General features: G+C 41.1%; 1 protein-coding gene across 5 annotated transcripts in view; it reads right to left on the minus strand.

Annotated features, from left to right (window-relative positions):
- Window positions 1–25,290, minus strand: part of nphp4 (nephronophthisis 4) — a 178,263-nt gene that overhangs the window by 19,572 nt on the left and 133,401 nt on the right. For all 5 annotated transcript variants that reach the window (XM_078254511.1, XM_078254514.1, XM_078254512.1 and 2 more), the window contains exons 17-21: window positions 17,276–17,436; window positions 16,157–16,340; window positions 6,398–6,532; window positions 3,080–3,279; window positions 1,613–1,836 (exon numbers count right to left, since the gene is read on the minus strand). In XM_078254511.1, coding sequence (XP_078110637.1) covers window positions 1,613–1,836; window positions 3,080–3,279; window positions 6,398–6,532; window positions 16,157–16,340; window positions 17,276–17,436 — 904 coding nt within the window. The remainder of the gene's footprint in view (window positions 1–1,612; window positions 1,837–3,079; window positions 3,280–6,397; window positions 6,533–16,156; window positions 16,341–17,275; window positions 17,437–25,290) is intronic.

Here is a 25,290-nt window from a genome sequence, read left to right on the forward strand (position 1 = left end):
TAACGGGGTTATGCAGCATCCCACCAGTTTTATGTCTGCATCTGCCTCAAGGACAACTGATTGTGCTGCTGAAGGAGCTAGAATCCTCTCATTTTTATAGGCCTGCCGTATGTGTGTGAACAATATAGCAATATATGGCTAACAGTCTTGAACAAATCTGAATTTATCTTATTTATATATGCAGACACACAAAATGCGTTTGGACAGTCGGCTGCTATTTGAACTAAGAAACTAATAATTTATCTTATTTATTCATAAATAAAAATACACGTCTCGAAACTGTGAACAAAATTAACATGTGTAATTAACACAAAACCTACTGTCTCAATTTAGAAAATTCAAATACCAACTAATGCACCTACCACATTCAAATAAGATGTTTCTAAAGAGTAAATAAAACAAATTTCAAACCCTTACAGGCTCACATGCAAACACACATTTGTACACACCTACACACACATGCATCATATCAAAACAGTGAGCAAGCTGTGAATCAGACTCCCACAATCTGAATAAAACACACAGTCACACAAACTTCATCTTGACTTTCTAGTGCTGGTTTTTCAAATTTCATTTTTGGATGATGGGGTTTCCTAATCATCTTTGTAAAGCACTATTACATATAACTATGTTATAAAATATTTTGAACATCAGAATACAATACAGTTGCCTATTCCCTAAGAGGAAAGGCACAATCCATGACCCACATCTAAAGAAAAAGGTAGTTCCAGCGTTGCATCACACAACTGTGTAGAGGTGACAAAGACAAATGCAATGAATGTGATGACCTTATGATAGTAACTAACCCATGAATGGCAGCTCTGTGAGCACCACCTAAAGTTTCATGGAGCCCAAATTTACCATTTGTTTCAGAGGCAGCCTTAGTTTGGAGTGGCCTCCCAAAAGGAGAACTGGGAGTTGGTTAGTAGCAAATTATCTAGATTATAGGATGACACTTGTGACTTGTTATACACAGAACCAACGTAGATGTCGTAGAGAGACATCTTTTTTTATTCTTCATCTTCTTGTCTAATATTACTGCCCTCTACTGTCTAAGTATATTGTATTCACAAGGTGTTATAGATAGAGATACTTTATTGGGATGTATAAGCATGAGATGCTTGCAGTGACAGGGCAGGAACTGACCCTGTGATTCAGTATGAGAGTGTGTGTCATGGTGGTAGTGCAAATAGGTCCAATAGTGCAAGGATAAAGTCTAGAGACCAGCATTAAATATGGCAAACTTTGATGCCAAGACTGGTGGTGAAAGATTCTGAGGACAGGGAAACCATCACTTCAAAGAATTAAAGTTCTGAATTTGGTATGTCTCACAATGGGGAGAGATAAGTGTGAGGACGTATCCTTCCTAAAGCAGGTTGAAAATAGTTTCTATCTTCAGAGCTGTAGCGTCACCTTTGGAAACACATTAGTGGGGCCACATGTACAGTACAGAAACACATACTCACAGTTGGTGTTTTAGACTGGGAACACACCTATCAACTTACAAACAGATAATAGTTTTCTCAGATTTCCCCTTTGTCAGTGGAAAATCTAATCACACAAAAAAAGGTGGGGGTGGGGTGCCAGCCTGACGTCACCACCAGAGCCTTACCTTAGCTCAGGGTCATCACTGTGGATGGTCACAGTCTGAGGTGCATTAAAGGGATTTTTAAGGACAAACTCCATGTACTCAGCAGAGCCCAGGCTGGCGTAGAGCAGGTGCTGGGTGGTAATGGCCTGGCTCAGCATGTTGGCGATGCCCTCTGCCTTGCTGTGCTTTTCGCTGGGTTTGAGCTGATGAAGTTCTGTGGCCAACCGGGCTTCCTTAGTCCGATCCTAACACCCAAGAATAATGGCAAATATAAAAAAAAGACATTCCAGTGTAACACCAGGCAACACAATACCATGACATTCTGTAAAATATCTTTCCATTTTACCTTCTGACATCTTTATAGCGATGATGCCGTTTTCCCAAATCTCAACAATTACTCTGGTGGTATTTCAAGGCATACAATAACACATTCCTTATGACCAATACATGCATGGCTACATTCTACGTACATGTTATAGTTGGAATGAGTGCTCTGCATGCAGGTTCGCTTAATGTCACAATATTTCCTTTATGGCCAAGTGATGAAATGACCTTCTAAAAGCAGTTTGTGCAGCCTTGTTCCAAAGCTGAGCCAATTTTCCTTTTTTACTTAGTTGTTTTTTAGAACAGAATGTGACCAACTAAAGGAATCCAATAATCATTAAATACGGTATGTATTCCTTCATAAATGTACTTATGCACTCCAACTAAAGTTGAATCTAAGAGCATGCTGTGGTATCATTTGTTGCACTCAAACCCTTTAAATATTATAAAGGGTGCAATAAACTGCATAATGCCAGGGATTCTGGCCAGTACACTTGTCTCAAAAATAAATGAAACACCTCAAATTGAGTTTCACAATCAGGGTGGTAAAGCTAAGTGTGTGAGAAAAAATACTGAGGTTTTTCACAGGTCTAGTGCACTAAAATTATGCAGGGAATAAACCTGGATCAAATTAGGTTGTGGCTATCTGCCCAAAAAAGTAAAATCCTAATTGAATTGCAAAGCATCTCCTAAAATCTTTTTCCTGTGCGAGCATGTTTCACACAGTATTGGCTGTTATGGGGGTGTGAAACAACTAAAACACAGGTCTTACCACAGGAAACGTAATGTGTAAAATGTCTGAGATAGACATGCACCACAGCCAAAATCACATTTAGCATGTGCACCCATGGGTGAAAGTACAGGCTGTGCCTTCGGGTAGAAGAACAATTAACACCTTCTTGTACAGTCACTAAAACACAGAGGGTTGAAGGGCACATCACCATGAGAAATGTAACACAGGCAAGCGGTCTGGGAGACTCTCCACACCTCGATGAAAGCTCCCTCATGACATGTTTCAGAGCCAGAATGAAGGCTGTTGCTCTGCCTTTGTTGTCTGTTTGAGATTTAAGTGAAGAAGACACACAGGGACTATTGTGGCTCTGCTTTACAGATAAGCTGCTATTTTTGTCTCCCCATTGGCTCAAGGGTAAAGTTGGACCTCACCGTGACCTCAGCCTCTTTAGCATCTTCCCTGCCCTCCCGCTGATGCACGGCAGCCATGCAGTTGAGCTTGCGGCGCCCACCGTCGGGCTCGTTTAGCTTGAGCTCTCCGGCCACGATAGTGTCAGCTCTGACCCCGCGTCTGAACAATGGCACACGGTCCCCATCTATCACCAGTCTGTGTGCTTGTGCAGCGTTCCTCGCTGTGAAGGAAAAACAGGCGGCAATCATGAATATATTTACTGAACAGAGTGGAATCTAATCTCTTTGCCATTTTCACCATATGTTCTAAAAAACCCTCCAAATGTCCAAGGGAGGCAGGCGCAGACGGATTAAAGTATTGTTGGAGCACAAGAAACAACAGCTTGAACACAGACAATAGTCCAGTAAAACAACTGGCACCACTACAACTGGGCCAAAGCCCTACTGCTGGGTAAACAGACCCAGACAAACCTCTCTCCACCCAAATTATCTTTCACCTTCATGGATATGTATCCTTTGCAAGCACCAACAAATATTTAAACACCTGATTCATCCACAGTCTCTCTCTCTCTCTCTCGGTCATATAATTAGAATATCATGAAAAAGTTGATTTATGTCAGTAATTCCATTCAAAAAGTGAAACTTGTATAATGTATACATTCATTCCACACAGACTGATATATTTCAAGTGTTTATTTCTTTTAATTTTGATGATTAGAACTGACAACTAATGAAAATCCCAAATTCAGTATCTCAGAAAATTAGAATATTACTTAAGACCAATACAAAAAAAAAGGATTTTTAGAAATGTTGGCCAACTGAAAAGTATGAACATGAAAAGTATGAGCATGTACAGCACTCAATACTTAGTTGGGGCTACTTTTGCCTGAATTACTGCAGCAATGCGGCGTGGCATGCAGTCGATCAGTCTGTGGCACTGCTCAGGTGTCCAGGTTGCTCTGATAGTGGCCTTCAGCTCTTCTGCATTGTTGGGCCGGGCGTATCGCATCTTCCTCTTCACAATACCCTATAGATTTTCTATAGGGTTAAGGTCAGGCGAGTTTGCTGGCCAATTAAGAACAGGGATACCATGGTCCTTAAACCAGGTACTGGTAGCTTTGGCACTGTGTGCAGGTGCCAAGTCCTGTTGGAAAATGAAATCTGCATCTCCATAAAGTTGGTCAGCAGCAGGAAGCATGAAGTGCTCTAAAACTTCCTGGTAGACAGCTGCGTTGACCCTGGACCTCAGAAAACACAGTGGACCAACACCAGCAGATGACGTGGCACCCCAAACCATCACTGACTGTGGAAACTTTACACTGGACTTCAAGCAACGTGAATTCTGTGCCTCTCCTCTCTTCCTCCAGACTCTGGGACCTTGATTTCCAAAGGAAATGCAAAATTTACTTTCATCAGAGAACATAACTTTGGACCACTCTGCAGCAGTCCAGTCCTTTTTGTCTTTAGCCCAGGAGAGACGCTTCTGACGCTGTGTCTTGTTCAGGAGTGGCTTGACACAAGGAATGGGACAGCTGAAACCCATGTCTTGCATACGTCTGTGCGTGGTGGTTCTTGAAGCACTGACTCCAGCTGCAGTCCACTCTTTGTGAATCCCCCCCCCACATTTTTGAATGGGTTTTGTTTCACAATCCTCTTCAGGGTGCGGTTATCCCTATTGCTTGTACACTTTTTTCTACCACATCTTTTCCTTCCCTTCGCCTCTCTATCAATGTGCTTGGACACAGAGCTCTGTGAACAGCCAGCCTCTTTAGCAATGTGTCAATCTCTTTTGTGTCTTGCCCTCCTTGTGCAAGGTGTCAATGGTCGTCTTTTGGATAGCTGTCAAGTCAGCAGTCTTCCCCGTGATTGTGTAGCCTACAGAACTAGACTGAGAGACCATTTAAAGGCCTTTGCAGGTGTTTTGAGTTCATTAGCTGATTAGAGTGTGGCACCAGGTGTCTTCAATATTGAACCTTTTCACAATATTCAAATTTTCTGAGATACTGAATTTGGGATTTTCATTAGTTGTCAGTTATAATCATCAAAATTAAAAGAAATAAACACTTGAAAAATATCAGTCTGTGTGGAATGAATGTATACATTATACAAGTTTCACTTTTTGAATGGAATTACTGAAATAAATCAACTTTTTCGTGATATTCTAATTATATGACCAGCACCTGTATATATATATATATATATATTTTAGGGCTGTCAGGTAATGTCATCGATTAAAAAATGTAATCTAATTAATTACATACTCTGTGATTAATTAATCAAAATTAATCGCATACATAATTAACGGTGCCTGAACCGATACTTTTTAAGAAAGTAAAAAAAGAAAAGAAAAAAAAGGGTACTAAACAACAGTTGGTGACATTAAAGAACGGCTTGTTTATTGCTAAGGCCATATGGTCAAAATTAAATGATTTAATAATAATGTATAACAATAACTTATTTCACTAGTAAATTGCTGTTGAACGACAAAAACAACAACCACATAGGAAAAGGACATTTACAATAACTTCAAATGCACCACGACACTGTAGTTTACCAGTTTCATTGAACGCACTGGCTGTGCTGTTTCTCCGACGGCAGCTGCAGATTGTTACATACCGGTGTTGAATCCTCTACAGTAAAACACAGTCAAACTTTACACCGTTTAGCGTTAGCTGTCAGCATTGTAACCGTGTTTAATCCAGCTACTAGCTAGCGGTAGGCTAAAGTTAGCTGCTGTCAAGTATAGTGTTAACTAGCGTCACGTGCAGCGGTGTTTGTGTTTCCTGTAACGTCTGTTTAAGAGTTTTTTATTTTAAGAATGTGTGTGTGTGTTTGAGTCATAGTCCACATGTGAAGGACAAATTTAGGAATATACACCAGTTGACTGGTGACGACTTGCCTAATTGAAGAACAAATTGGTTTCCCCCAGCATGCGCAGTCCAAGCAGAGTAGCGCACACACACACACACAAACAAAATACAAACACTGACTGTGGCTAGCCACCAGAGATGCTTCTGCAAGCTCAATTAGGCTGAAAATTGAGTGGTTCAGTGGTGCAGCCAAGAGACAGAATGTGAAATGGATCTGGTCAAGTTGATAAAAGCAGAAGCATGGTCACCGCCCAAATTAAAGACATTAATTGCTCCGTGACGTAGAACACACACACACACACACACACACACACACACACACACACACACACACACACATGCTTAGACATACACTAAGTAGAGAAAAACATGAACTGCACACAGTTAATGAAAATTAAAGTTAAGTTAATTAATATGTTAGTACATTAACATTGACAGGATTCAGTGGGCTATGGATTAAAGTGCTTGCCATTGAGCTGGAGGATGTTTCTGGAGGAAAGGCTTCCTCCTCTGAAGCCCCCAGTGACTTCGTGAGGTATGATGATGTGAGAATGAGACGGCATCGCGTCTGCTGCCCTCCTCCTGCTAGGATCTACTTGGCACCCTGTAGAAGAGAAATACAGTTTGTGTTACAGTTGGAATTCTTGTATCTGATTATATCTACACGTTTCATTTTTTGATTTAACCTTTATTTATCCAGGTAAGCTGATTGAGAACAAATTGTCATTTGCATTCACACAGTTACACATTCATACCTGGAAACAGCCCAGCACAACCACAGTCTGATCTGCTGGCCACTGAGCAGCTCCACTGGAGTGGTTTGGGTTAATGGCCTTGCTCAAGGGCACCTGAGTGGTAGTAATGAGGGGAGGGACAAGCGCTGCTTTTTCGCTTTCCCCACCCAGATTTTATCCTGTCGGTCTGGGGATTGAACCAACGACCTCCACAAGGTTGCTTCTCTAACCTTTAGGCCACCACTGCCCTGTGAAGCACCGCATACCACCCAACTTATTTACTTCTGACAGGCTGCAGATTCTCTCCTTTGGTCATTATCAGACCAGCTGTATATATGCCGACCAGCAAGAAAATAAATAGCTGCTGCGAGTTTAACAATTGCGCCACCTGCAGGCAATGAGTGTTTTATTTTTTTTAATTTTAATTAGCTATTTGATGCTATAAAAACAGAATGAAACGTCATGATTGACAGCTGTGATTGACTCGCAATTGATCCGGCGGGTGTATGGGCGGGACTTCGATACCATGGCTCCACCGTCTGATCACTACTGCGCAGACTCTGGCTCCAAAATTATAAGATGGCAGCGCCTGTATCCAGGATGTTTTGGCTTCACTTTTTTGTGGGAGGCATCATCCACCTATTATATATCTATGCTGTAAACGATAAATGTCAGTTGGGTATTGTGAATGATGAATGGTAGACAGTAGACAGTAACACAGCCAAGTTGATTATCAGAGCAACATTGTTACATATAAAATGTCAATCAAGTTTATCAAATCAACTGACAATTTATCAGACTACTTTTCAATTGACATTAATTTCATCACTTCCATTTTAATCACAATTTTTTTCAATTCTTTATTGTTACTCCCAACCTTGAACCACTTTTTTTTAAATGATAAATGACAATTTTGTATTGTGAATGATGAATGATGAATGATGAATGTAAGATGGGGAAAACTATGCAACTTCGCTCTGTTTTAATATAATCAGCTTTAAATTAATCTAACAACTTAATACTTTATTTGCATGCATTTACATCATTTACATTTTGATCAATTATGTTTTGGTATTTCTACCCCTCAAACAAGAGTACCAGTAAGCTTTGTAAACTGATCAGACAAAAGCAAGCCTGAGTGTTAACCTGAGTAGCTAACTATTATGCAAATGATAGATTTGGACTAACAGTTGCTCACACCAGCACATGATCTGCACCCTTTGCATGCACCCCCCTTGTTAACCAGCCATCTCTCTTCGTACTCCCTAAGGTCACTGATAGGCGCACCGCGGTCCAGTCCGGACCTATACCCAATAAATTATTGAGAATTATTAATTTGGTTAATTTTTTAAATTGTACACTGTATAATTCCAGTTTGTTTGAAACTTTGTTGTTTGTCGTTTCTTTTTTTTTGCTGTTGTTTGTTCTTAGAATGGGAATATCATAGCATCACGCGCTGTGTACCAAGTGCCGGTGGGGGTATCAATGATAGTAGCAGAGGAAATTTCGCTTACTCGCAAAAAAATAGTTGTACATATGATCATTTTGGTCGCAGTCTGGAGCCCTGGTTTTTTTTTTTTTTTTTACTTTTCTTCTTGTTGGGTGGGGCAGGTTGGAACTGCAGGTCTACAGCTGCTGGGATTAAGACTCTGAACCTGGGTGTCATTACAGGTGTTTGGTTTGATGACACTGCTTGCCCCTTTTTTCCAATAAAGAGTTTGAATCGCAGTGGTTGCTATAAGCAAAATAACTTAACCAGTGAGAAAGCTCCCCTACAGAGATTTCAATAAGGAATATGAGCCTTGCCTGTTGTTTGATCATACATTATCCCTGAGGTTATACTGACACACAATCAGTATCAGGATAATAACTGATAGAAGCAAAAGTTATTTCTCTAACACTCTAACACACTCTCTAACTTGATTTGATTAATTATATTTAATTCCAGATCTGTGTAAATCCAGCAGTGGCTTCAGACTTGAGTCTTTGCCACTTTTTGAAGTAATGGAGCCAAACTGGGATCTGAAGCCAGATCTGGCTAGTTAGTTAAAAAAGAAAAGAGGCCAAAGTTCTCTTTGAAGTCACATGTGAAACATTGTATTTTCATTGTAGACTGTGCCAAAGTGAACACAGTCCAGGTTAAACCCTGGCTTAGAAAGCTCAAGGTAGGATCAATACATGAAGACAAGCCTACAGCGATTAATTAGTGGCCTGAAAATGCCAGGGAGGTCTGGACAGCTTGCAACGCGACGAGTGTCATGCTGATTGATGGTGAGTTTTAGCCTCTGTCCGATTTGGCTGAGAGCTGGACGTGTCAGAGATGCAGTAAGACAATTCAACATAAAAGATGTTAAATATATCCTGCAACCAGCTATTCATATTTCTGGAGGCGGGGGCTGACCACATCATTACAGATCTTTCTTTTGAATTGTCCTGCCATGTCATTACAGAAGCATTATTTGCCATTGTTTGAATGGCCTTGCTGACAGTTTGGAATTATCCTGCAAAACCGTCCTCTTGATAACCAGACTGCCTTTAGCTTTAAACCTTGTGTGTCACCCTTTCTGCTCCTAAATGGCAAAATCATCATTTCCCCCCTTCTTCTTAAAAGGCAAGTCGATAAGTAAGCACTCCAGGGTGCACTTCTCCAAAGACAGTAAATAATGGTCGATAATAAGGTTTTCTTCCTAAATTAATTCATACTGCGCAGAGCCCCTACAGTACAGTAGCTGTGGGAAAGGCTTGCATAGTGCTTTATGCGCAAAATGCCCGGTAATGGAAGTGTGACAGATAATTTCTCACAGAGCCACAACCACAACACCAGCCTGCAGCCATGTGCCATCTTCACAAGAGCATTTTCAAATACCACAGGTCAAAAGACTTGTTTTGTGCAATTTACAGGTATACTGAGGTCAACACATGCAATCCGTCTTGCAAACGGCTGACTGAAGAAGTAATTCAAACTTTTGCGGCTCTTTAAATTACAGTGCACTTTGACACAATGCTCCCATTAGTCCCATCCAATTCTAGGCTTTGGAACATCACAACATACCCGACTGAGGTACTTAATTGCGGTGTAATAAGTTTTAGCATTTTCTGAGAGGCTCTGCAATTCCTCATCCAGGATGCTTTCATAGGAAATATGGCGAATGCTGCAATTAAGTGGCTTTACCGCCCAGAACTCACACCTCAGTGAGCCTGTTGGAGTTTCAGAAGGGGAGCCAAAAGCACCCTCCAAATCTTTTAGAGGCCAACTCCTTCATCAACAAACTGATAATAGGTGGCAGCTAAATGAGTAATGGGGAGCTGGTGTTACCATGCAAACAGACACAGACAGGGCAGTTCTGCAGATTAATGGGTGAGGTGCCTGCTGTCCCAATGCATTTACCCTCATCATCCATCACCCTTCCCTGGCCACACAACTCAGCCGAATGTATTTGTTTAAGTTATTTTTCCCAAATATTACTGTGAAGACATTACTTCTGCTGTCGCATAAACATCTCCAATCAATAACAAAGCCATAGACATCTCGTTCCCAATGCCTCATTATGGGCCTTTTATCCTGCTTTCTTCTGTGTCGAGAAATGCTTTGATGATGGATAGAATTATACAATAAGCCTGCAAGGATGCGATAAGATGAACACTACTTGCTACTTGGCCACAAAAAAACAAATGGCCTGATGATGAACCCAATTATGACCCTTTCATTTAATCAGTCAATCATTTTAATTAATCGGCTATCACTAGAACCATCATTAGGCTCATCAGATCATACCTACTTTAGCGCTAATCCAGGTTGACGTGGATGTCTTGCTCTCAGTCACAACATCCGTCCCTAACTGCTGAATCCCACTTGCAGATTGTTAAGACAGAGCCGATGATCCTGATCACTGAAATGTAAGCTAATACTCCTGGTTTGTGCTGCGGAGAGAAAGCTCAGCACAGCATTTGCTGCTCTGAGCTGTCTGTGGGGAGGAGAGTAATTGTGAACAAAGTGCCAGGGGGCTGAACTCTATCAAATTTATTGACTACCTCTCTCTGTTGCATGACAATAACCCTACTCGGCACTACCCCACCTGCCCACCCTCTTTGCTCTGCTGGCAGTTCTTGAGGTTAAGGCCACAACAAACCACTGATTTACTGGGCCCCAGAACAAATGGGAGGAAGCACCAAGGGGGTTTCAAAGTAGTCTGCAATATTCGATTTATTCTGCCTCCCCGTTCTAGGCCACTGACCTTTCAGAATAAGCAGATTCCCTCTCACCTCAGGGCTAAAAGCAAGGTTACAAAAGTTGGGCCTTGAAGCGCCAACAGCAAGAGCTTTTAATGAGTGAGCCATACTGTATGTTCACCCCTGAGGGATGCCTCCTAGCTAAGCTAATTGTTAGGTAAATTTCACTGATATTTCATTCCACTGGTGGCAACTTTAAGCAGAATTCTCTCTACTCTTTCCTGCTTCAACAGTCAGTCTCTCCAGGGCTTATCAGGAAGCTGCAGATGAGGAGCAGTTTGAGGTCTGGAGAAGGTTCTAATCCGTCTTCTCTACTGTGCTGAAGCAGATACATGCTTTCTGTTTATGTGTGTGTGTGTGTGTGTGTGTGTGTGTGTGTGTGTGTGTGTGTGTGTGTGTGTGTGTGTGTGGGTGTGTGTGTGTGTGTGTGTGAACAGCAAAAGGGACAGCAAGAGACTGTGAGAGTTAGAGAGAAACAATACAGACACAGCTCAGTCAGCAAAACAAGTTCATATCAATAGGCTTTCCCTTCTGTCAGATATGGGCCTTTTTACTGCTGGCAAATATTACCAAAATCTTTCCAAGTTGATATTAAAAGCACTCACTGTCTTCATTTTTTGGCAATGCAGCTAATATTACCTTTTCATGAAGCTAAACTCAAACAATATGTGTGTAAGATAGAGTTCGACCATGAAAAGCATCAACATCTATTATATAAGCTTGTAGCCTTGGCTCACACATCCTAATTTAGGTCCAGTCACAGAAATGTGTAATTTAAAATTATTATCAGCCAAAATAAGCACCAATTTGTTGCCTTACAGTTGCCCTAATCAATACTTTTATAACAATGATTGAATTGAATGACAAGATGGAGGAGCAGGATCACGAGTTAGTTCACCTGTGATGCCAGGGACGTCAGACGCTTTTGTAAATTGTCACTATGAGCGCCAGAGCACACTCTGACACAAACCGGGACTGGGCACCCCTTTCAGACCAAATGCGGTTTGTGCTTGCCACTGGGTTCAGCGCACATCTACAGCGCCCTGCGCTCAAAGTTCAATTGTAAGCGCGCTGCTGCTACAGCAAAACTGTCGTGGCACGGTGCAAGCCATTGGACACACTGGGTTTCAGAGCAAAGCGGTGCCATTGCCGCCTTTGGTCTGAAAGGCCCTTATCTGAGGAGACAGAGCAGCAGAGCGCTAAGCGCAGCGAACGTGTGAAGAGCTGAAATGGCAAGAACCGTCCTAGCGAAATGCAACAACTATGGACTGATTGAAATAAATCTCTTACATTGTCATTCTCACTGTCAACAAGCTCTTACATACAGTAAGAGTGCTACATTTTGTTTTTGTACCTATCCAACTAGGCTAATGGTTAAGGGATGTCACCAAAATCATTAGGAACTATCCTCTAGGGAACATGAATATCTGCATTAAATTCAAAGCTCACTTTGGATAAAAGGAATGGACATAGAGACTGAACAACATCGCCCTCCTCAGGTCCCACTGCTGGCAGGTAAATGGTAATGTGGACATGCAGACACAACTTAATAGACACTGTGAGAGCATACCAAATTCCAATGAAGGCACCATTTCTTTTGAGATCAATACACCCCTTTGTCATATGGTTTGTTAACTTGTTCTACAGCCTCAAATGTATGAAAATGGTTTGCCTTTCCTTGCTTCTTTCATTCTTTACTTTTTTATGTCACCCTTCCTTTACTTTTATCTCATCTATATATTTTGTGTTTGCTTGCCTGTTTGTTTAAGAGTGATAATATATTACAAAAGGTCATCCACAGTATCTGTCTGCGCTTCACATCACGATGACATCATGAATTACAAATATTATTCAATTTATTTATTTTTTTATCATGTTTGGGACAGTTGCTCACACATACTGATGATTGTGCTTTGATTCAGAAGGCTTTTGCCTACGTAATAATGTTGACAGGTGAGCTCTTGCGCAGTTTTCAACTGTGTTCAGGTTAAACATCTCTCTTTAATGTGCCTCTATCTTCATTTTCAACTCAGAGTTCATGTGGATTAAGCAGATGAAATCAATAAAGCATAGTAGCTTTCCTCTGGATTCACCAGTCGATCAGTTTCATGGGACAAGCAGGCGGTTGTCATGGTTTATACACTCCTCATCTGCTCCTACAGTTCTCTGTGAGGAGTGTTTTTTTTCTTCAGCAAAACCAAACCCCCCCATGTTTGAGCCACGTTTTCACAACTCTCTATTATTCAGATTAAGCCAATTTCTTTGGGCCTTATGACGCTATTAATAAAAACTGCTTTATAGAATGATTGAATAGGCCTGACAGCGTATATCATTAACATTTAATGAATTACTTGTCAATCCCACCTTTGTGATGATTAAAAAGGATATCATTTGGTGTTTCACTCATTTTCATTTGGAAATGCCACTCTGCCACTCACTTTTTCCAATGAAGTCTAATTCGGATGAATTCCCAACGGGGCGAAGCAAAGACATGATTAATAGCATGCATGACTGAAACACGTAAAATTAGAAAAGGGAGTGCATTGCTTGTGAATATGGCATAGAGGGGGGGGAGAGAGATCCACATGATTATTTAATATTAAAACGTATTATCATTTAACTAACTTATTTTGTAATCTTATATTCATTTTAGGTTGACTATGTAACACCATGGTTTATATGGTAAATGCAGAATTTCTACAGCAAAAATCCGGTCAGCGCAACTACATGCTATACTCACCACTCTCCTAATACATTTAAGTCACATTTTTCTATAGTGCTATTTAAGTCGCTGTCACTGAAATTTAACACTTAAAAGCTTATCAGGAATGGGAGGGATTATGACCTGTGAGTCAATGAAAGGGTTTTTTATGATAAATCTGTACACAACGTGTTGAGTTTCATTGACAGTTGCTTAACAGCAAAAACAAAAAAGGCAAATTCAAAGCAACTGGAAGTCGTAGTTGAAAACAGAAGAATCGGGAAAGAGAAAACTTGCAGCAGAACAGTACACATGACTGTGTTGTTGTACTGATGAATGCTAAATTTATCAAAACAACAGGTAAACATGAAGGAATTTGAGTTTGCATTTACAGCGAGCAGCATCAACAACAAATGAGAACAGGAGCAGATCAGAAAACAGAGAGGACTAAAACATAATAGTAATGAGGGAAATTAGAAAAAGGCCTCTGTCCTACATAAGCCTGTTTCAAATAAAGCCTGCAATTGAGCTAATAAAAGGCTCTTGGCCCATATTCAAGAATTATTTGGTTGACATTACACTAGTCAACATTATCATATAACAATGCATGAATATAAATTAAATCAGCACATTATTCTAAATCAACAAGGCAATCAGGCTCACTGGAAGAAAAAAAAAAGCTTTCACTGCTTTAGCTACCCTTGCTGTCACACTGTCACACATTTCTTCTCTTCTCTCACACTGTCATCAACCTTTTTCAAGCAACCTTCCTTAACCTCTCGAGCTGAAATCCAACAGCTGTATCTGCACACTGTCAACACAGAAATATAGCCTGCCATTGAGTGTGCATTTTTTTAGTCCATCCAGTCGGGATTTAGGTGTAGTAGAATTTTTCCAATCCATAGAAAATCCATGTAATCCTTCTATTGAACTTGAGAATCACAGAAATTGGAGTTGCAGGGTTCTCACATGATGTCAGTGATATACTCTACCTGTCCGCCTCTCATTTCTACCACCCTGCCTCATCACACATCCTGTCCACGCTCTGCTACACCTGTCTGTCTATATGTCTGCCTGCATGCCTTCTTGGCATGTGTGAGTGATTTTATATGCACACATGCTTGTGTGCGTGTTTGTGTGTGTGTGTGTGTGTACTTCCTATGAAATCTCTGTCAAAGTCTTCATACAGCAAATCCATCTGTCGTGAGTAACTTCTGATTCACACGGTGAGCTTTAATGACCGAGCTTCACAAATGTTTACAACCCACCGAATAAGAGCACTTATTTATTACAGCTTGATGACATGCGCAAAGAAAGACCGAGAAAAGGTGAGTGAAGAAAACAAATCTCTAAATAAAATTGAGGGTGGAAGAGAGAGTGTGGGATAGACGGGTAAGAGGTAAATTGATGAAAAGGAGAAAACAGGAAGACAGCGGTAAAGAGCAAAGAGAGAAGTGTGAAGTGTAAGAAAGGCAGCGACAGATGGAAGCAGAAACAAAGAAAAGTGCTTGCGAGTCCTCCCTCCGCAAATTGTTTCTGACTGTCGGCCAAAGCGCCTGATGGATATCTGAGCCTTGATTGGAATTTACATGCCAGGCACAACCCTCCCCCTCCCATCCCCAGCACACCCAATAACCCACTGTGCTCTCAACCTACTTTGAGTGTTAAGTGCTGGCATATTTAGCCCCAACAACGGCACGTTGCAGAGTGTCTGAGGCCCAAAAAATGATGCATTGTTTATGAGAGGGAGTATCAGTTTCAACAGTTGATTAATGGCGAGGAAGCTAGCGTCAGCTGCCATCGCACCGCAGGGGCACGCCAGGCCCAAATTGGATGAGTGCGACGGAAGAGAAAAAGGTGCTCAGTTGCTAGACGGAGTGGAACTATCACACCAAGATATTTCAAGCAAGCCTGCACACCTTCAGAAAATGGGAACTTGCAACAGCAGCAGCAACAGCCCTGGGGAGACAGTCATTTTCCAACTCTATACATCAATCAAAGTAAACAGACAACATTACTTCATAATCTGAGGCTCCAAATGGAATATGATCGGATTATAAAACACTTGTAAATATTTCAGAGGCAGTAGAAGATTTGGGTGATAACGAAACTGGATTTTCTTTTGAAAGCTAGAACAAATACAATTTCACGGCTTTCTTTACAATTACCTTCATGTTTTGGGAACAAGCTTTTCATGACATCCCTCAGTCCATGCATTCACTCTCAACCCTCTTCTGTGTCCCAACAAAGTTTCTCCATAGGAGAAGAGCCTAAGGAGGTTAAGCATGGACGTTTATTCTTAGCCTTGAGATCAATATGTGTGCCAAAAATAATATCAACCAAAATTCCATACTTCGGTCACACGATGCCACGTGTACCAGTTCAATGCAGTTGAAAGCTCTAAAAAGACCTTGAGTTGAGATCATTTTGTTGATCATCAAGTTTATTTGGTTGGTCTGCCCATCTGTTGAGATCCTATGTTGATGTTAGCCATGGGCATGTCAGTATCTGGCAAATAAGAACTTCAACAATTAAGTGTCAAAAACAGCCTTGCAGTACTTGCCTATGTTGCCTGTGCGTATGTGCAGCCGGCCCCTGATAATGGTGAGGACCGTCATGGGGCTGAGGATTGACCGTTGGCCTACATCTGCGCTCGTCAGCGAGGTGTCCTCTCCCACGTAATCAGTGGTCAGCACCTCCACCTCGTGAAGGGCCTGCACTGCCGATTTACCCTGACGCAACATGTACTGGGGATGCAAAATACAGTAGGAGAACAGGAAATGAGGTGCATTTGTACACAAGTATGCATTAAACACAAATGTGCTCATCAGTGATGATTAAATGAAGACAGACTAGCAAGAAAATGAAAGCACATATACACTAGGAATGGGAGTTATTGCTAAATGGATGAGTAAGGTCAAAACAGCACTGCCCAATTGTAAACTACTCCTTGATTTTTTCCTTATTAAATGCTTTACAAATTTCAGCAAATTGCTAAACAAATCAATTCTACATCAAGGTTGGCAAGAAAGTTTCTATCCAATAAATAAATAAATAGCAGAGTTGAAAAGACCTCAATTAAAAAAACCTGTGTTGGTGTGGTTCATTTTTACTTTTGGGATTAAAATAGGAGGGAAACTTGCTTCGGTCAAATCCTTCAACACAGAGTACACAGGGATCATAATTAAATAGTACTTGGTTTGTCGCCAATACGTTTGCAAATCCCATGAAATATAATCATTTGTATTTGTTCTTGTCCCAGTAGACATAGAGTAAAACCATTTATAACACTTATTAGGAAATGTCTGTTTTGTGTATTTGAGGAAGACTGGGTAGGTAGGAGTAGTTTTTTATTTGACATTCTATTATCAAAAGCAGTTTGTTTCTCAGTTTCTCTGCAACACCTGGTTCACTCAAACACAAATGTGTTTAAACAATCTGGAAACGCTGCATGAATCCATGACAGATGCACTGCGATACAATAAAGGTGTGTCACAAATTGACAATGCATGTGTAAGTAGGATGTGTTTTTTCTTTTGTTGATGCTTAACTCTGGGAGGTTCTTGTGAGAACACCACGTCAGTGGAAATTAAGAGTTTGTGAGTAATATTACAACTAATAATGACAAATGATCACTTTCATCTCCATACATCTGAATCAAAAGTCAACCTCAGTCTTTTACCTTGAGCTCGATGGCAGTGGAACCTATGAGGAGCAATGAGTCGCTGTCCCAGATGTCGATGTGCATGGTGTGGAGGGCCAGGTAGCGCAGGAACCAGCGCTTCTCTCCTGGCCTCAAGAAACCCTCATCTACTCTGAACTGCACCTGCAGACCCGGAGAGCCTGGACAAGGAGAGAGGAGACTTCAGCATGGAGTGATAAACACAAACACTGTTCAAAAATGAATAATGTGATTAAAATATGTGACGTTATGGTAGTTGATGGCTGTTTCCTCCAGCTGGAAAACCAATCAGCCCCTCAGAGCTTCGTAGGCAGAATTAGTAAGTAATTAAGTAAGTACTGCCGCGTTCTATTTACCTCGGAACTCGGATTTTCCGAGGTCAAAGTCGGAAACACGCCCCCTGACCTCAGATTTACGAGCTCGGAACTCGGACAACCTCGCAGTAGCCCGAGTTCAAAATCCAACATGGCTGCCCCCTGTATCAACAGTTGTGAAAGCTGCAGTAACATAATGTTATAAGCACTTCTGTCTTATTTGTGTCACTAAATGAGTCGTTCACACAGGCATGTTCAACTTCTATCTGTGGACATGTTGTTACGCTATTTGCATGCACAAACAATGGCGTAATGCATTGTTATCAACTGGTATTGCTAACAATAGCTAACCAGGCTAGAGCTAATGAAAATCCAACTTTTAAATGGAACGCATTCAACTCGGGTATGACATCATTCCCAGCTCCGGCTTCCGAGTTAAATAGAACGTGGCATAAGTAAGTAAGTAGGTAAGTAAACTTTATTTATAAAGCACCTTTCTAAATCATGGTAACAAGGTGCTGTACAGTGCAACATTGAGTAAAAATAGACAGTTAAAACGGGAGGAAACAATATAAATAAAAACAAACATCAAATCATCATCATTGAGAATTAGGACATCATCTTCCTACAGAGATAGCTACCGAGCTACATCCACTAAAAATAGGAGAAAAAAAATGGATGAGATAGATGCAGCTGTATTGGTTGTTCTAAGTCAACCTACATGAATAACAACTTTACATATAAAAGTTATATATGTGTTGACAACAAAAAAAACAAAAAAAGTGTTTAGTTATCTGCTCCTAGCAACCACTATAGCTTCTGTTTCAACTGACACATAGGTTGACAAATATAATCATGTGGATTTACTGATTAGGATTGGTTACAGCAACAACCTTAAAGCCCAAGCTTGGATGTAGAGCCCTAACCTTTAATGGTTAGCTGATTATTCCATTAGTTGACTGACAGAAAAATAACTGGCAAGTATTTTAATAAACATGTTAATCGTTTAAATAATTTTTTTATCCAAACATTCCTCATTTTACCTTGTCAATTGTGGAAATTTGCTGCTTTTATATGTCTTATTCCATATCGAACTGGATAATACTGAAGTATTGGAGTGATAGTCGAGGAAAACAAAACATTTGAATCCGGCTAAAGAAAAGCGTTATGTCGCTTTACTGACATTTTACAGACCAAAATATTAATCAAGGCAGTATTCAGCAGAATAATTGATAATGAAAATAGTGTTGCAAACAAAATTTCGAAGACGTGTGAAGTGTAGGACCCTGTGTTTTGTCCGTATCGCATCATTTTTCTATCTTTATGGAAGTGCAACACTAAATCACCCTTTAATCCAGATGGCTTTGAATTTGGAGGAAGAGCCATAATGTCTGTAACCAGCTGTCAACCTTGTGGACAGATTTGAACTGGTGCAGTAGCCATCTACTGGAAGTCATTAGGTCTGATGATTGCGCTGCATGGGAGTACAATAACCAGGGAGTATGAGGCCATTTCAGCAAATCAGAAACACCCTAGGGTTCCCATAATTCAAGATGATAATGGCGCCTAAAATGGCCAGAAAACCTCAAGAGTGATTTTATGAACAGGGGGATAAAGTCATGGCTTTAATCAGCACATCCACAATGGACCCTTTAGAGGAGTTAATTCCCCTCTTCATCACTCAGAAGAAAGGTTTTTTTTTCTTTTTGAAGAAAATACTATACACACAGTTTGAGGACTGAAGCTATTCTGAGGACAATGGGCAGCTGTAAATCTCTTTACATATTTAGCATTGATATCGTTAGCCATTTGTTATTTTGCCCACTCATGAAAGGTCACATGAACACTAGCCATTTCATTTTGATTAAGTCAGATCAGGGTAAGCCCAGACTGACTTTGAGAATGTAAAACGAGCTTCTGATGACAGCTCTGCGATCCACCAACATAAAATCTGACTCATCCTCTAACTTCAAATAACTCCTCTACCTTCAAATAACTCAAATGAAACTGACCCCATCAGTGATCCAACTCAGCTGGTGAGTGGGTATAATCAGTCAGCTGCAGCCCAAACCAAAGCCAACCCGCAGCACTGTGTTAATGTTACGGTGTGTGTGTATCAAAGGTGTGAGTGTGGGTCTATAAGCCAACTCAACTCCCACAGTTCTCCCCCAAAGCATTCCTGCAACTCCCTATCAAAGCCCCCACGCAGTCTCCAATAAACTTTTAATACCTGAATCCTTTCAAATCACTTATCAGATCTTTTTAGGTTTAGCTTTTGACACTTTCAAGTGACAGATAGATTAATGAATTTGCTATAAATCTAACATACCTGTGCCTGATTTTGAGAAAACACTCTACCCACAAGGTCCATTAAGTAGCTGTTATGGAGCTTTCGATCATATCAAATTAACTTCCTCAGCCGATGGAGTTTGCCCACCATGCCTCACATTGCTGATTTTCAAATTTCTATTTTTTTCTTTATCTTATGTGAGAAAATAATCGAAGCTCAAAGGTCCCTTACTTGTGTAGAACTTTAGTTACATGATAGCAGGTGGTCCTGTCTGCTCCTGTCTTTGAGCTTAGATTATTTTGTTACATAAAGTAATCACGATGGCGTTGCGCTAACACAAAAATCACTTCCAGGTAGACAAATGGCTGTTGATTTGAATTGTGAAGATATGTGAAATCGGCAAACTTGTTTATCTCTGTTGTCATTTTCAGTCGTAAGTGTAACGTTTAAAGATATATAGTTAAACACGGAGGTCTGACCGATCTGACGTTTCTGCTGTGCTTATTTTCTGTACTGTGTTGCTTTGCTAGCGTTTTTGATAAACCAAATCTTTTGCTACGTACTGTACAGCGGCATCTCACCGAAGGTCAGGCTGGCTAGTTTGGGAGGTGTCATTTTCTTTAGTCTGTGGCCCAACAGGTAAATTAGGTCTCCAACATAATGTTAGTGAAAGTGTTGACATACAGTATAAAGGAATCAAACATTCATTTTAGATGATGAGATGAGAGTATACAACGTTGTTCCTCATCCCTGTTTGATCAGCGCGGGTAAATTGTATGTACGGGATGCAGGAGTTTTCCACCCGGAAGTTATTGTAAACATACATTGTCAATCAGTCTATAGAGGGTTTTCACCGATGTCACGTTCTGGGCGGTAACCTGGATGCACGGCCATATTGGAGGCACTCGGTGTAAACAACTGAATGGAGTAAAGGAGTATTGTGCACTTTGGATACTTTATGTCTAAACTTTAGAAAAGCTCATCAAAACGCGTCCAAGATGCAAAGGCATGGAAGGACTTGGACCACAAAAAAAGGCACGATATTTTGAGAAATTACAGCTTACTGGCGGTGCAGATCCCTACAAGTTGGCTCCCTCTTCTTGGATCCATGGCGACCCGGTGATTCTTCCTTCAGTTGCATATCCCGATATAGTCAACTACCTGGTTTTCTCGCCGAGCCCATACACAGCGGAAGACCTTAAATCCTACAAAAGTTTGGAGGCTTATAACCAGATGGTGTGTGGATGGGTGAGGGAGACGCAGTACCAAGTCATTGACGACCGTTGTGTTGTGAAGGCCAAAGTAAGTAATGCAATAATGTCTTTAATCAACCTAACCTTAACTGTATGATATCATTGTGATACTCAAGGTGTAGCCAAGTGACTCTCAATTGTTTGTTTTTTTCATTTCAAAGACCGAACAAGACAGAGTTTTCCCTCGTAGATCCTAGTTGAGCTTTGCCAACCACAAGCGCCTCCTTTCCTCTGATAACTTCTGATATTCCTCTCCCTGGTTTTTAATAACTTTTGGAAGTCGATAATATTCCAAATGTTTTTCTCGGTCTGACCTATTGGTACAACCTAAAACACAGCAATAATTAACCATTTTCCTTGACGCCGTTCGGGATCTACTTCAGTGCCTGTGCTTTGTTGTGATGCGGAGTACCTCCAACATGGCGACTTCGGGTCTGATGACATGTCGTGAAAACCCTCTATACAGGTGAAGAATGAATTTTCAATGCTTAAAATGCTTAATCTTAGTTTTCATTTATCAAACTGTAGTAAAGTTCTGTTTTCTTCTTCTCAAGGTAGAAAAGCCTCAGAAACAGACCAACACTTCAATTAATCTGGATGGGTTGCAGCTCATTAAAGTGAGGTGAGGTAGGTTAAAGTGAAGGCTCCACAGACAGGTGCTGAGTAAAATACACCCACGCTGGAATGGTTTTTCTGATCAGATATCTAAAATGAAAAAAAAAGATCAAAAACTGAAGAGGGTCACCTCCATTTTATCTAAAGTAGACAACAGTGACAGCAGTATGAGGCTATTACAGACCTGTTTGGCAGTATTCAAGAAAACGATAAAGAGAAAGACCAAAGTAGTCTTGATATTTCTGTGCTGCTTAAGAAGTCTTTTCCCCTAACCTAACCTACACAGACTCCTTCAACTCCCCTTCCCCTCTCCGCAACCATTCACCAACTCTCTCCACTTGGACCATTAGTTCATCCAGCATGCTCTGGGTTTGTGTGCAGTGGACTGGTGGCGATGAGAGCACAGAAGGAGAGCGGGAGAAAAAGAATGTGTATTTGTGCTCGCAAGCAGGGAGGAGCTGACAGATCTGGCCATAGGGGGTTGTACATGTGTGTGTGTGTGTGTGTGTGCGTGTGTGTGTGTGTGTGTGCGTGTGTGCGTGTGTGCATGCGTGTGTGCGTGCGTGTGTGTGTGTGCAGCTAGTCTCCCCCCCTTAACCTGGATGGCCTGCCTGGTGTGTACACAGCAGGCCAGGCAGGCTGAAAATCCTGCCGGGGATCAACAACTCTCAACAACGCTGTGAAGGCTGCAGGCAGAGAAAACAGTGAGGATGCACAGCTAGATGAGTGTACAGCTAGATGAAGAGACTGACGCAAACCAGGGCATCATGGCAGACTAAGGCTGCATGTTGGCCACTTAAGGTTTCTCACTGCAATATCAGGGATATGATGCGCTAACCACTACCACCTAAATGTAATTATCTGCAACAGTTTTTTAGATACGTTCACATTTTTTTTATTATAGCAAGCTGCCCACACATTTGGATTGACATTATAGTTTTCCGTTTCATTTGTAGGATATCTTGTTTATGACGAAAAACATTTGTGCAAATGTATAAATGTTTAATGGAGTTGTGAAGGAAAGTTGTATCTCGCTTTGGTATAAGAAAAGAGCATGTAAAAATCATTTAGATAGTTTTAGCTTTAGTCTAGAACATTTTTAGCTGGCAATTGCCATTACCACTATGATGATGAATAGTGGCGGATTATATTAGCTAATTAACGTTTTACAAAACAAGAATCCTGTAAAGTTACGGTTGCTAGACTATGATTGGTCAATTGCATATGCATTTAAGGGAGGTTGTTATCAGAGGGTGATTATGTATTCTGTTGGATTAACTGAGGTCACGTTAATTGCAACTGTCACTTTTGCCAAGGGAAATTCTCCGCCTCTGAGAAGGAGCTGTAAAAACAGTGCACAGGGATTTACAAAAGCAACAAGGAAGCTCATAGTGGCTGGAATATTCTATAAAATCTAGTGTCGCATTGCCAGACTTTACTCCACAGCGCTGCAAAGGAGGGTCTGGCTAGTCCACACAGCATTCCGGGATGGGAGACAAACGTGCTCTGGTTTATTGGCATTTCTTAAAACCAATCACAATTGACATGGTCGGCGCAAAGCAACGGACGGAGCCAAGATGGATGCCGCTGCAAAATAGCTTCGGAAGGAACTTGTTTTGGTGTACGTTCAAAAGTTGTTTTAGTTGTGCAACAGAAAACTCAAGATTGGACAGATAGTGTAGCTCATAAATCGACCGGAGTTCAAAATTACAACACAAAGAATGACATCCGGCGGAATTCCAGGCAGTACCGGAGCAATCCCTGAAGTGGAACGTCGTAGATATAGACTATATTAAATCCAACATTGTTTGCATCCGTGTTTGCTTGTTAGTGGCCGACTCCTCCCTGCCTTTGTTGGTACACTGCAGCATATGTATCTTGGCACATTACAACCACATTTAGATCAGTGGAATAGTGTGACACCATTGGCAACATAAACAAAACGGGGAAACACTTCACTATGTAAAGTTTCTCCATTTTTAAATTACTCTAAGGACACTGAACTCAGGGTTTCTTCAGGTTTCACTAAGTCAACTTTAAGACTTAACACCTTTTTAAGACCATTATGATTGAAATTTAAGACCTATGTCACGACATAAAAAATAATTAAAAAAACAACAGATGTCAGAGTCCAGAGACATCATCTGAAACAATTCCCAGATTTCCTTATTCGAATTATAGGACTGGTGTCTAGTCACCATTTGAAGGACCCAGAGCACCTCCGCTCTTAGTGTTAGCTCTGATCCAAAAGCGACAGGGAGGTCGCTGAGAGCTGCTACGTGGGTCAGTGTGAAGGTAGTGCCTGGGCCGGGGCTGTCAGCCCCCAGATACTCGGCAGAACTGGATGACGGCTGTCGTTTGCTGGAGACCCTTCCCAGCAGGTAGATGTTTCTCACTTTGTGCATGACACTCCAGCGCCCGTACACCCAACATCCCCAGTTTAATTGCTTCTTGCATAAGAAGCAGTAGGCTTCAAATTTAACCAAGCCCCGAATCCAAGCCAAGTCTCAATAAACTTGCACTTCCCTATAGCTGAACAATGAAATCCATGTCATGTCTGTGGTACAATCCGAAAGAGACTTGCGCCAATAACACATGAGCTGATATAAGCAATTTAAGTTGCATGTCGGTCGCATTTGTAGTTGTAATACAGCGAATTGTATTTGGACTAGAGAAAGCACTACAACACCACGGAATCACGCAAAAAAAAACATTCTAAAGCGCTGCCGACGAAGGAAAATTAAGACCTGTTTAAAATTATTTAACACCTAGAACACCATACTTCAGCGAATGTAAGACTTTTTAAGACCCCGCGGAAACCCTGTGACCTGTACCGCTGGCAAACATTTCATCTCTTTCCAAAGGCCCTGTAAACCTTGTGTTCAATCTGAATTCACCTTAGCAGATGCAACAAAACCAGCTGGAGAGTCACAGACATGCCAATCAAGCAGTCTGAACACGCCCACACAGGCCTGAGAAGAATTCTAATCTGGAGGCAAATGAAAACAGCTGTGTGGGTGGACCCTGGCTGTGTAGGGCATATGCAGAATTATTCCCATCCCTGGCAAATAGATGCTAAAAATAACACGGGTGACATATTGACCTGCTGTTACCATTTGCTAATCACAACTTGCAGTGTGTCCCACTGCTGCATTTTCAGCAATTCTCTCTTGTTGCAGCCTCTAAATGCAAATGATTTCAAAGGGAGCAAATTGCGTATTCCTTTGCTCCCTGGTGAATTATTTTAGCAGTTACTTCCTACAGTTTAACCATTGTTATTGCTTGCACATAATTGTAAAAATTGTACACCTATTGTCTTGGCGAAATAAATCGTGGAGACAGAACAATTCAATCGCTGTGTGAGCTAACTTATATAAAGTAAACAGCAGGATGCCATGTCTCACTTCCTTTCTCAGTCTGTTTAGTGCCACAGTGGGAAAGAGGAAGTTAGGGAGCTGATTGTCTGCTGGTTTATGTGTCATAAAATGACTAGGAGAGACATGCTTTTCCTTGTATGTGGTGGGAAAGAAATATGCAACAAAG

This window comes from Sander vitreus, chromosome 7 (genome assembly GCF_031162955.1).
Source record: "Sander vitreus isolate 19-12246 chromosome 7, sanVit1, whole genome shotgun sequence".
In the NCBI taxonomy this organism is placed as follows: domain Eukaryota; kingdom Metazoa; phylum Chordata; class Actinopteri; order Perciformes; family Percidae; genus Sander; species Sander vitreus.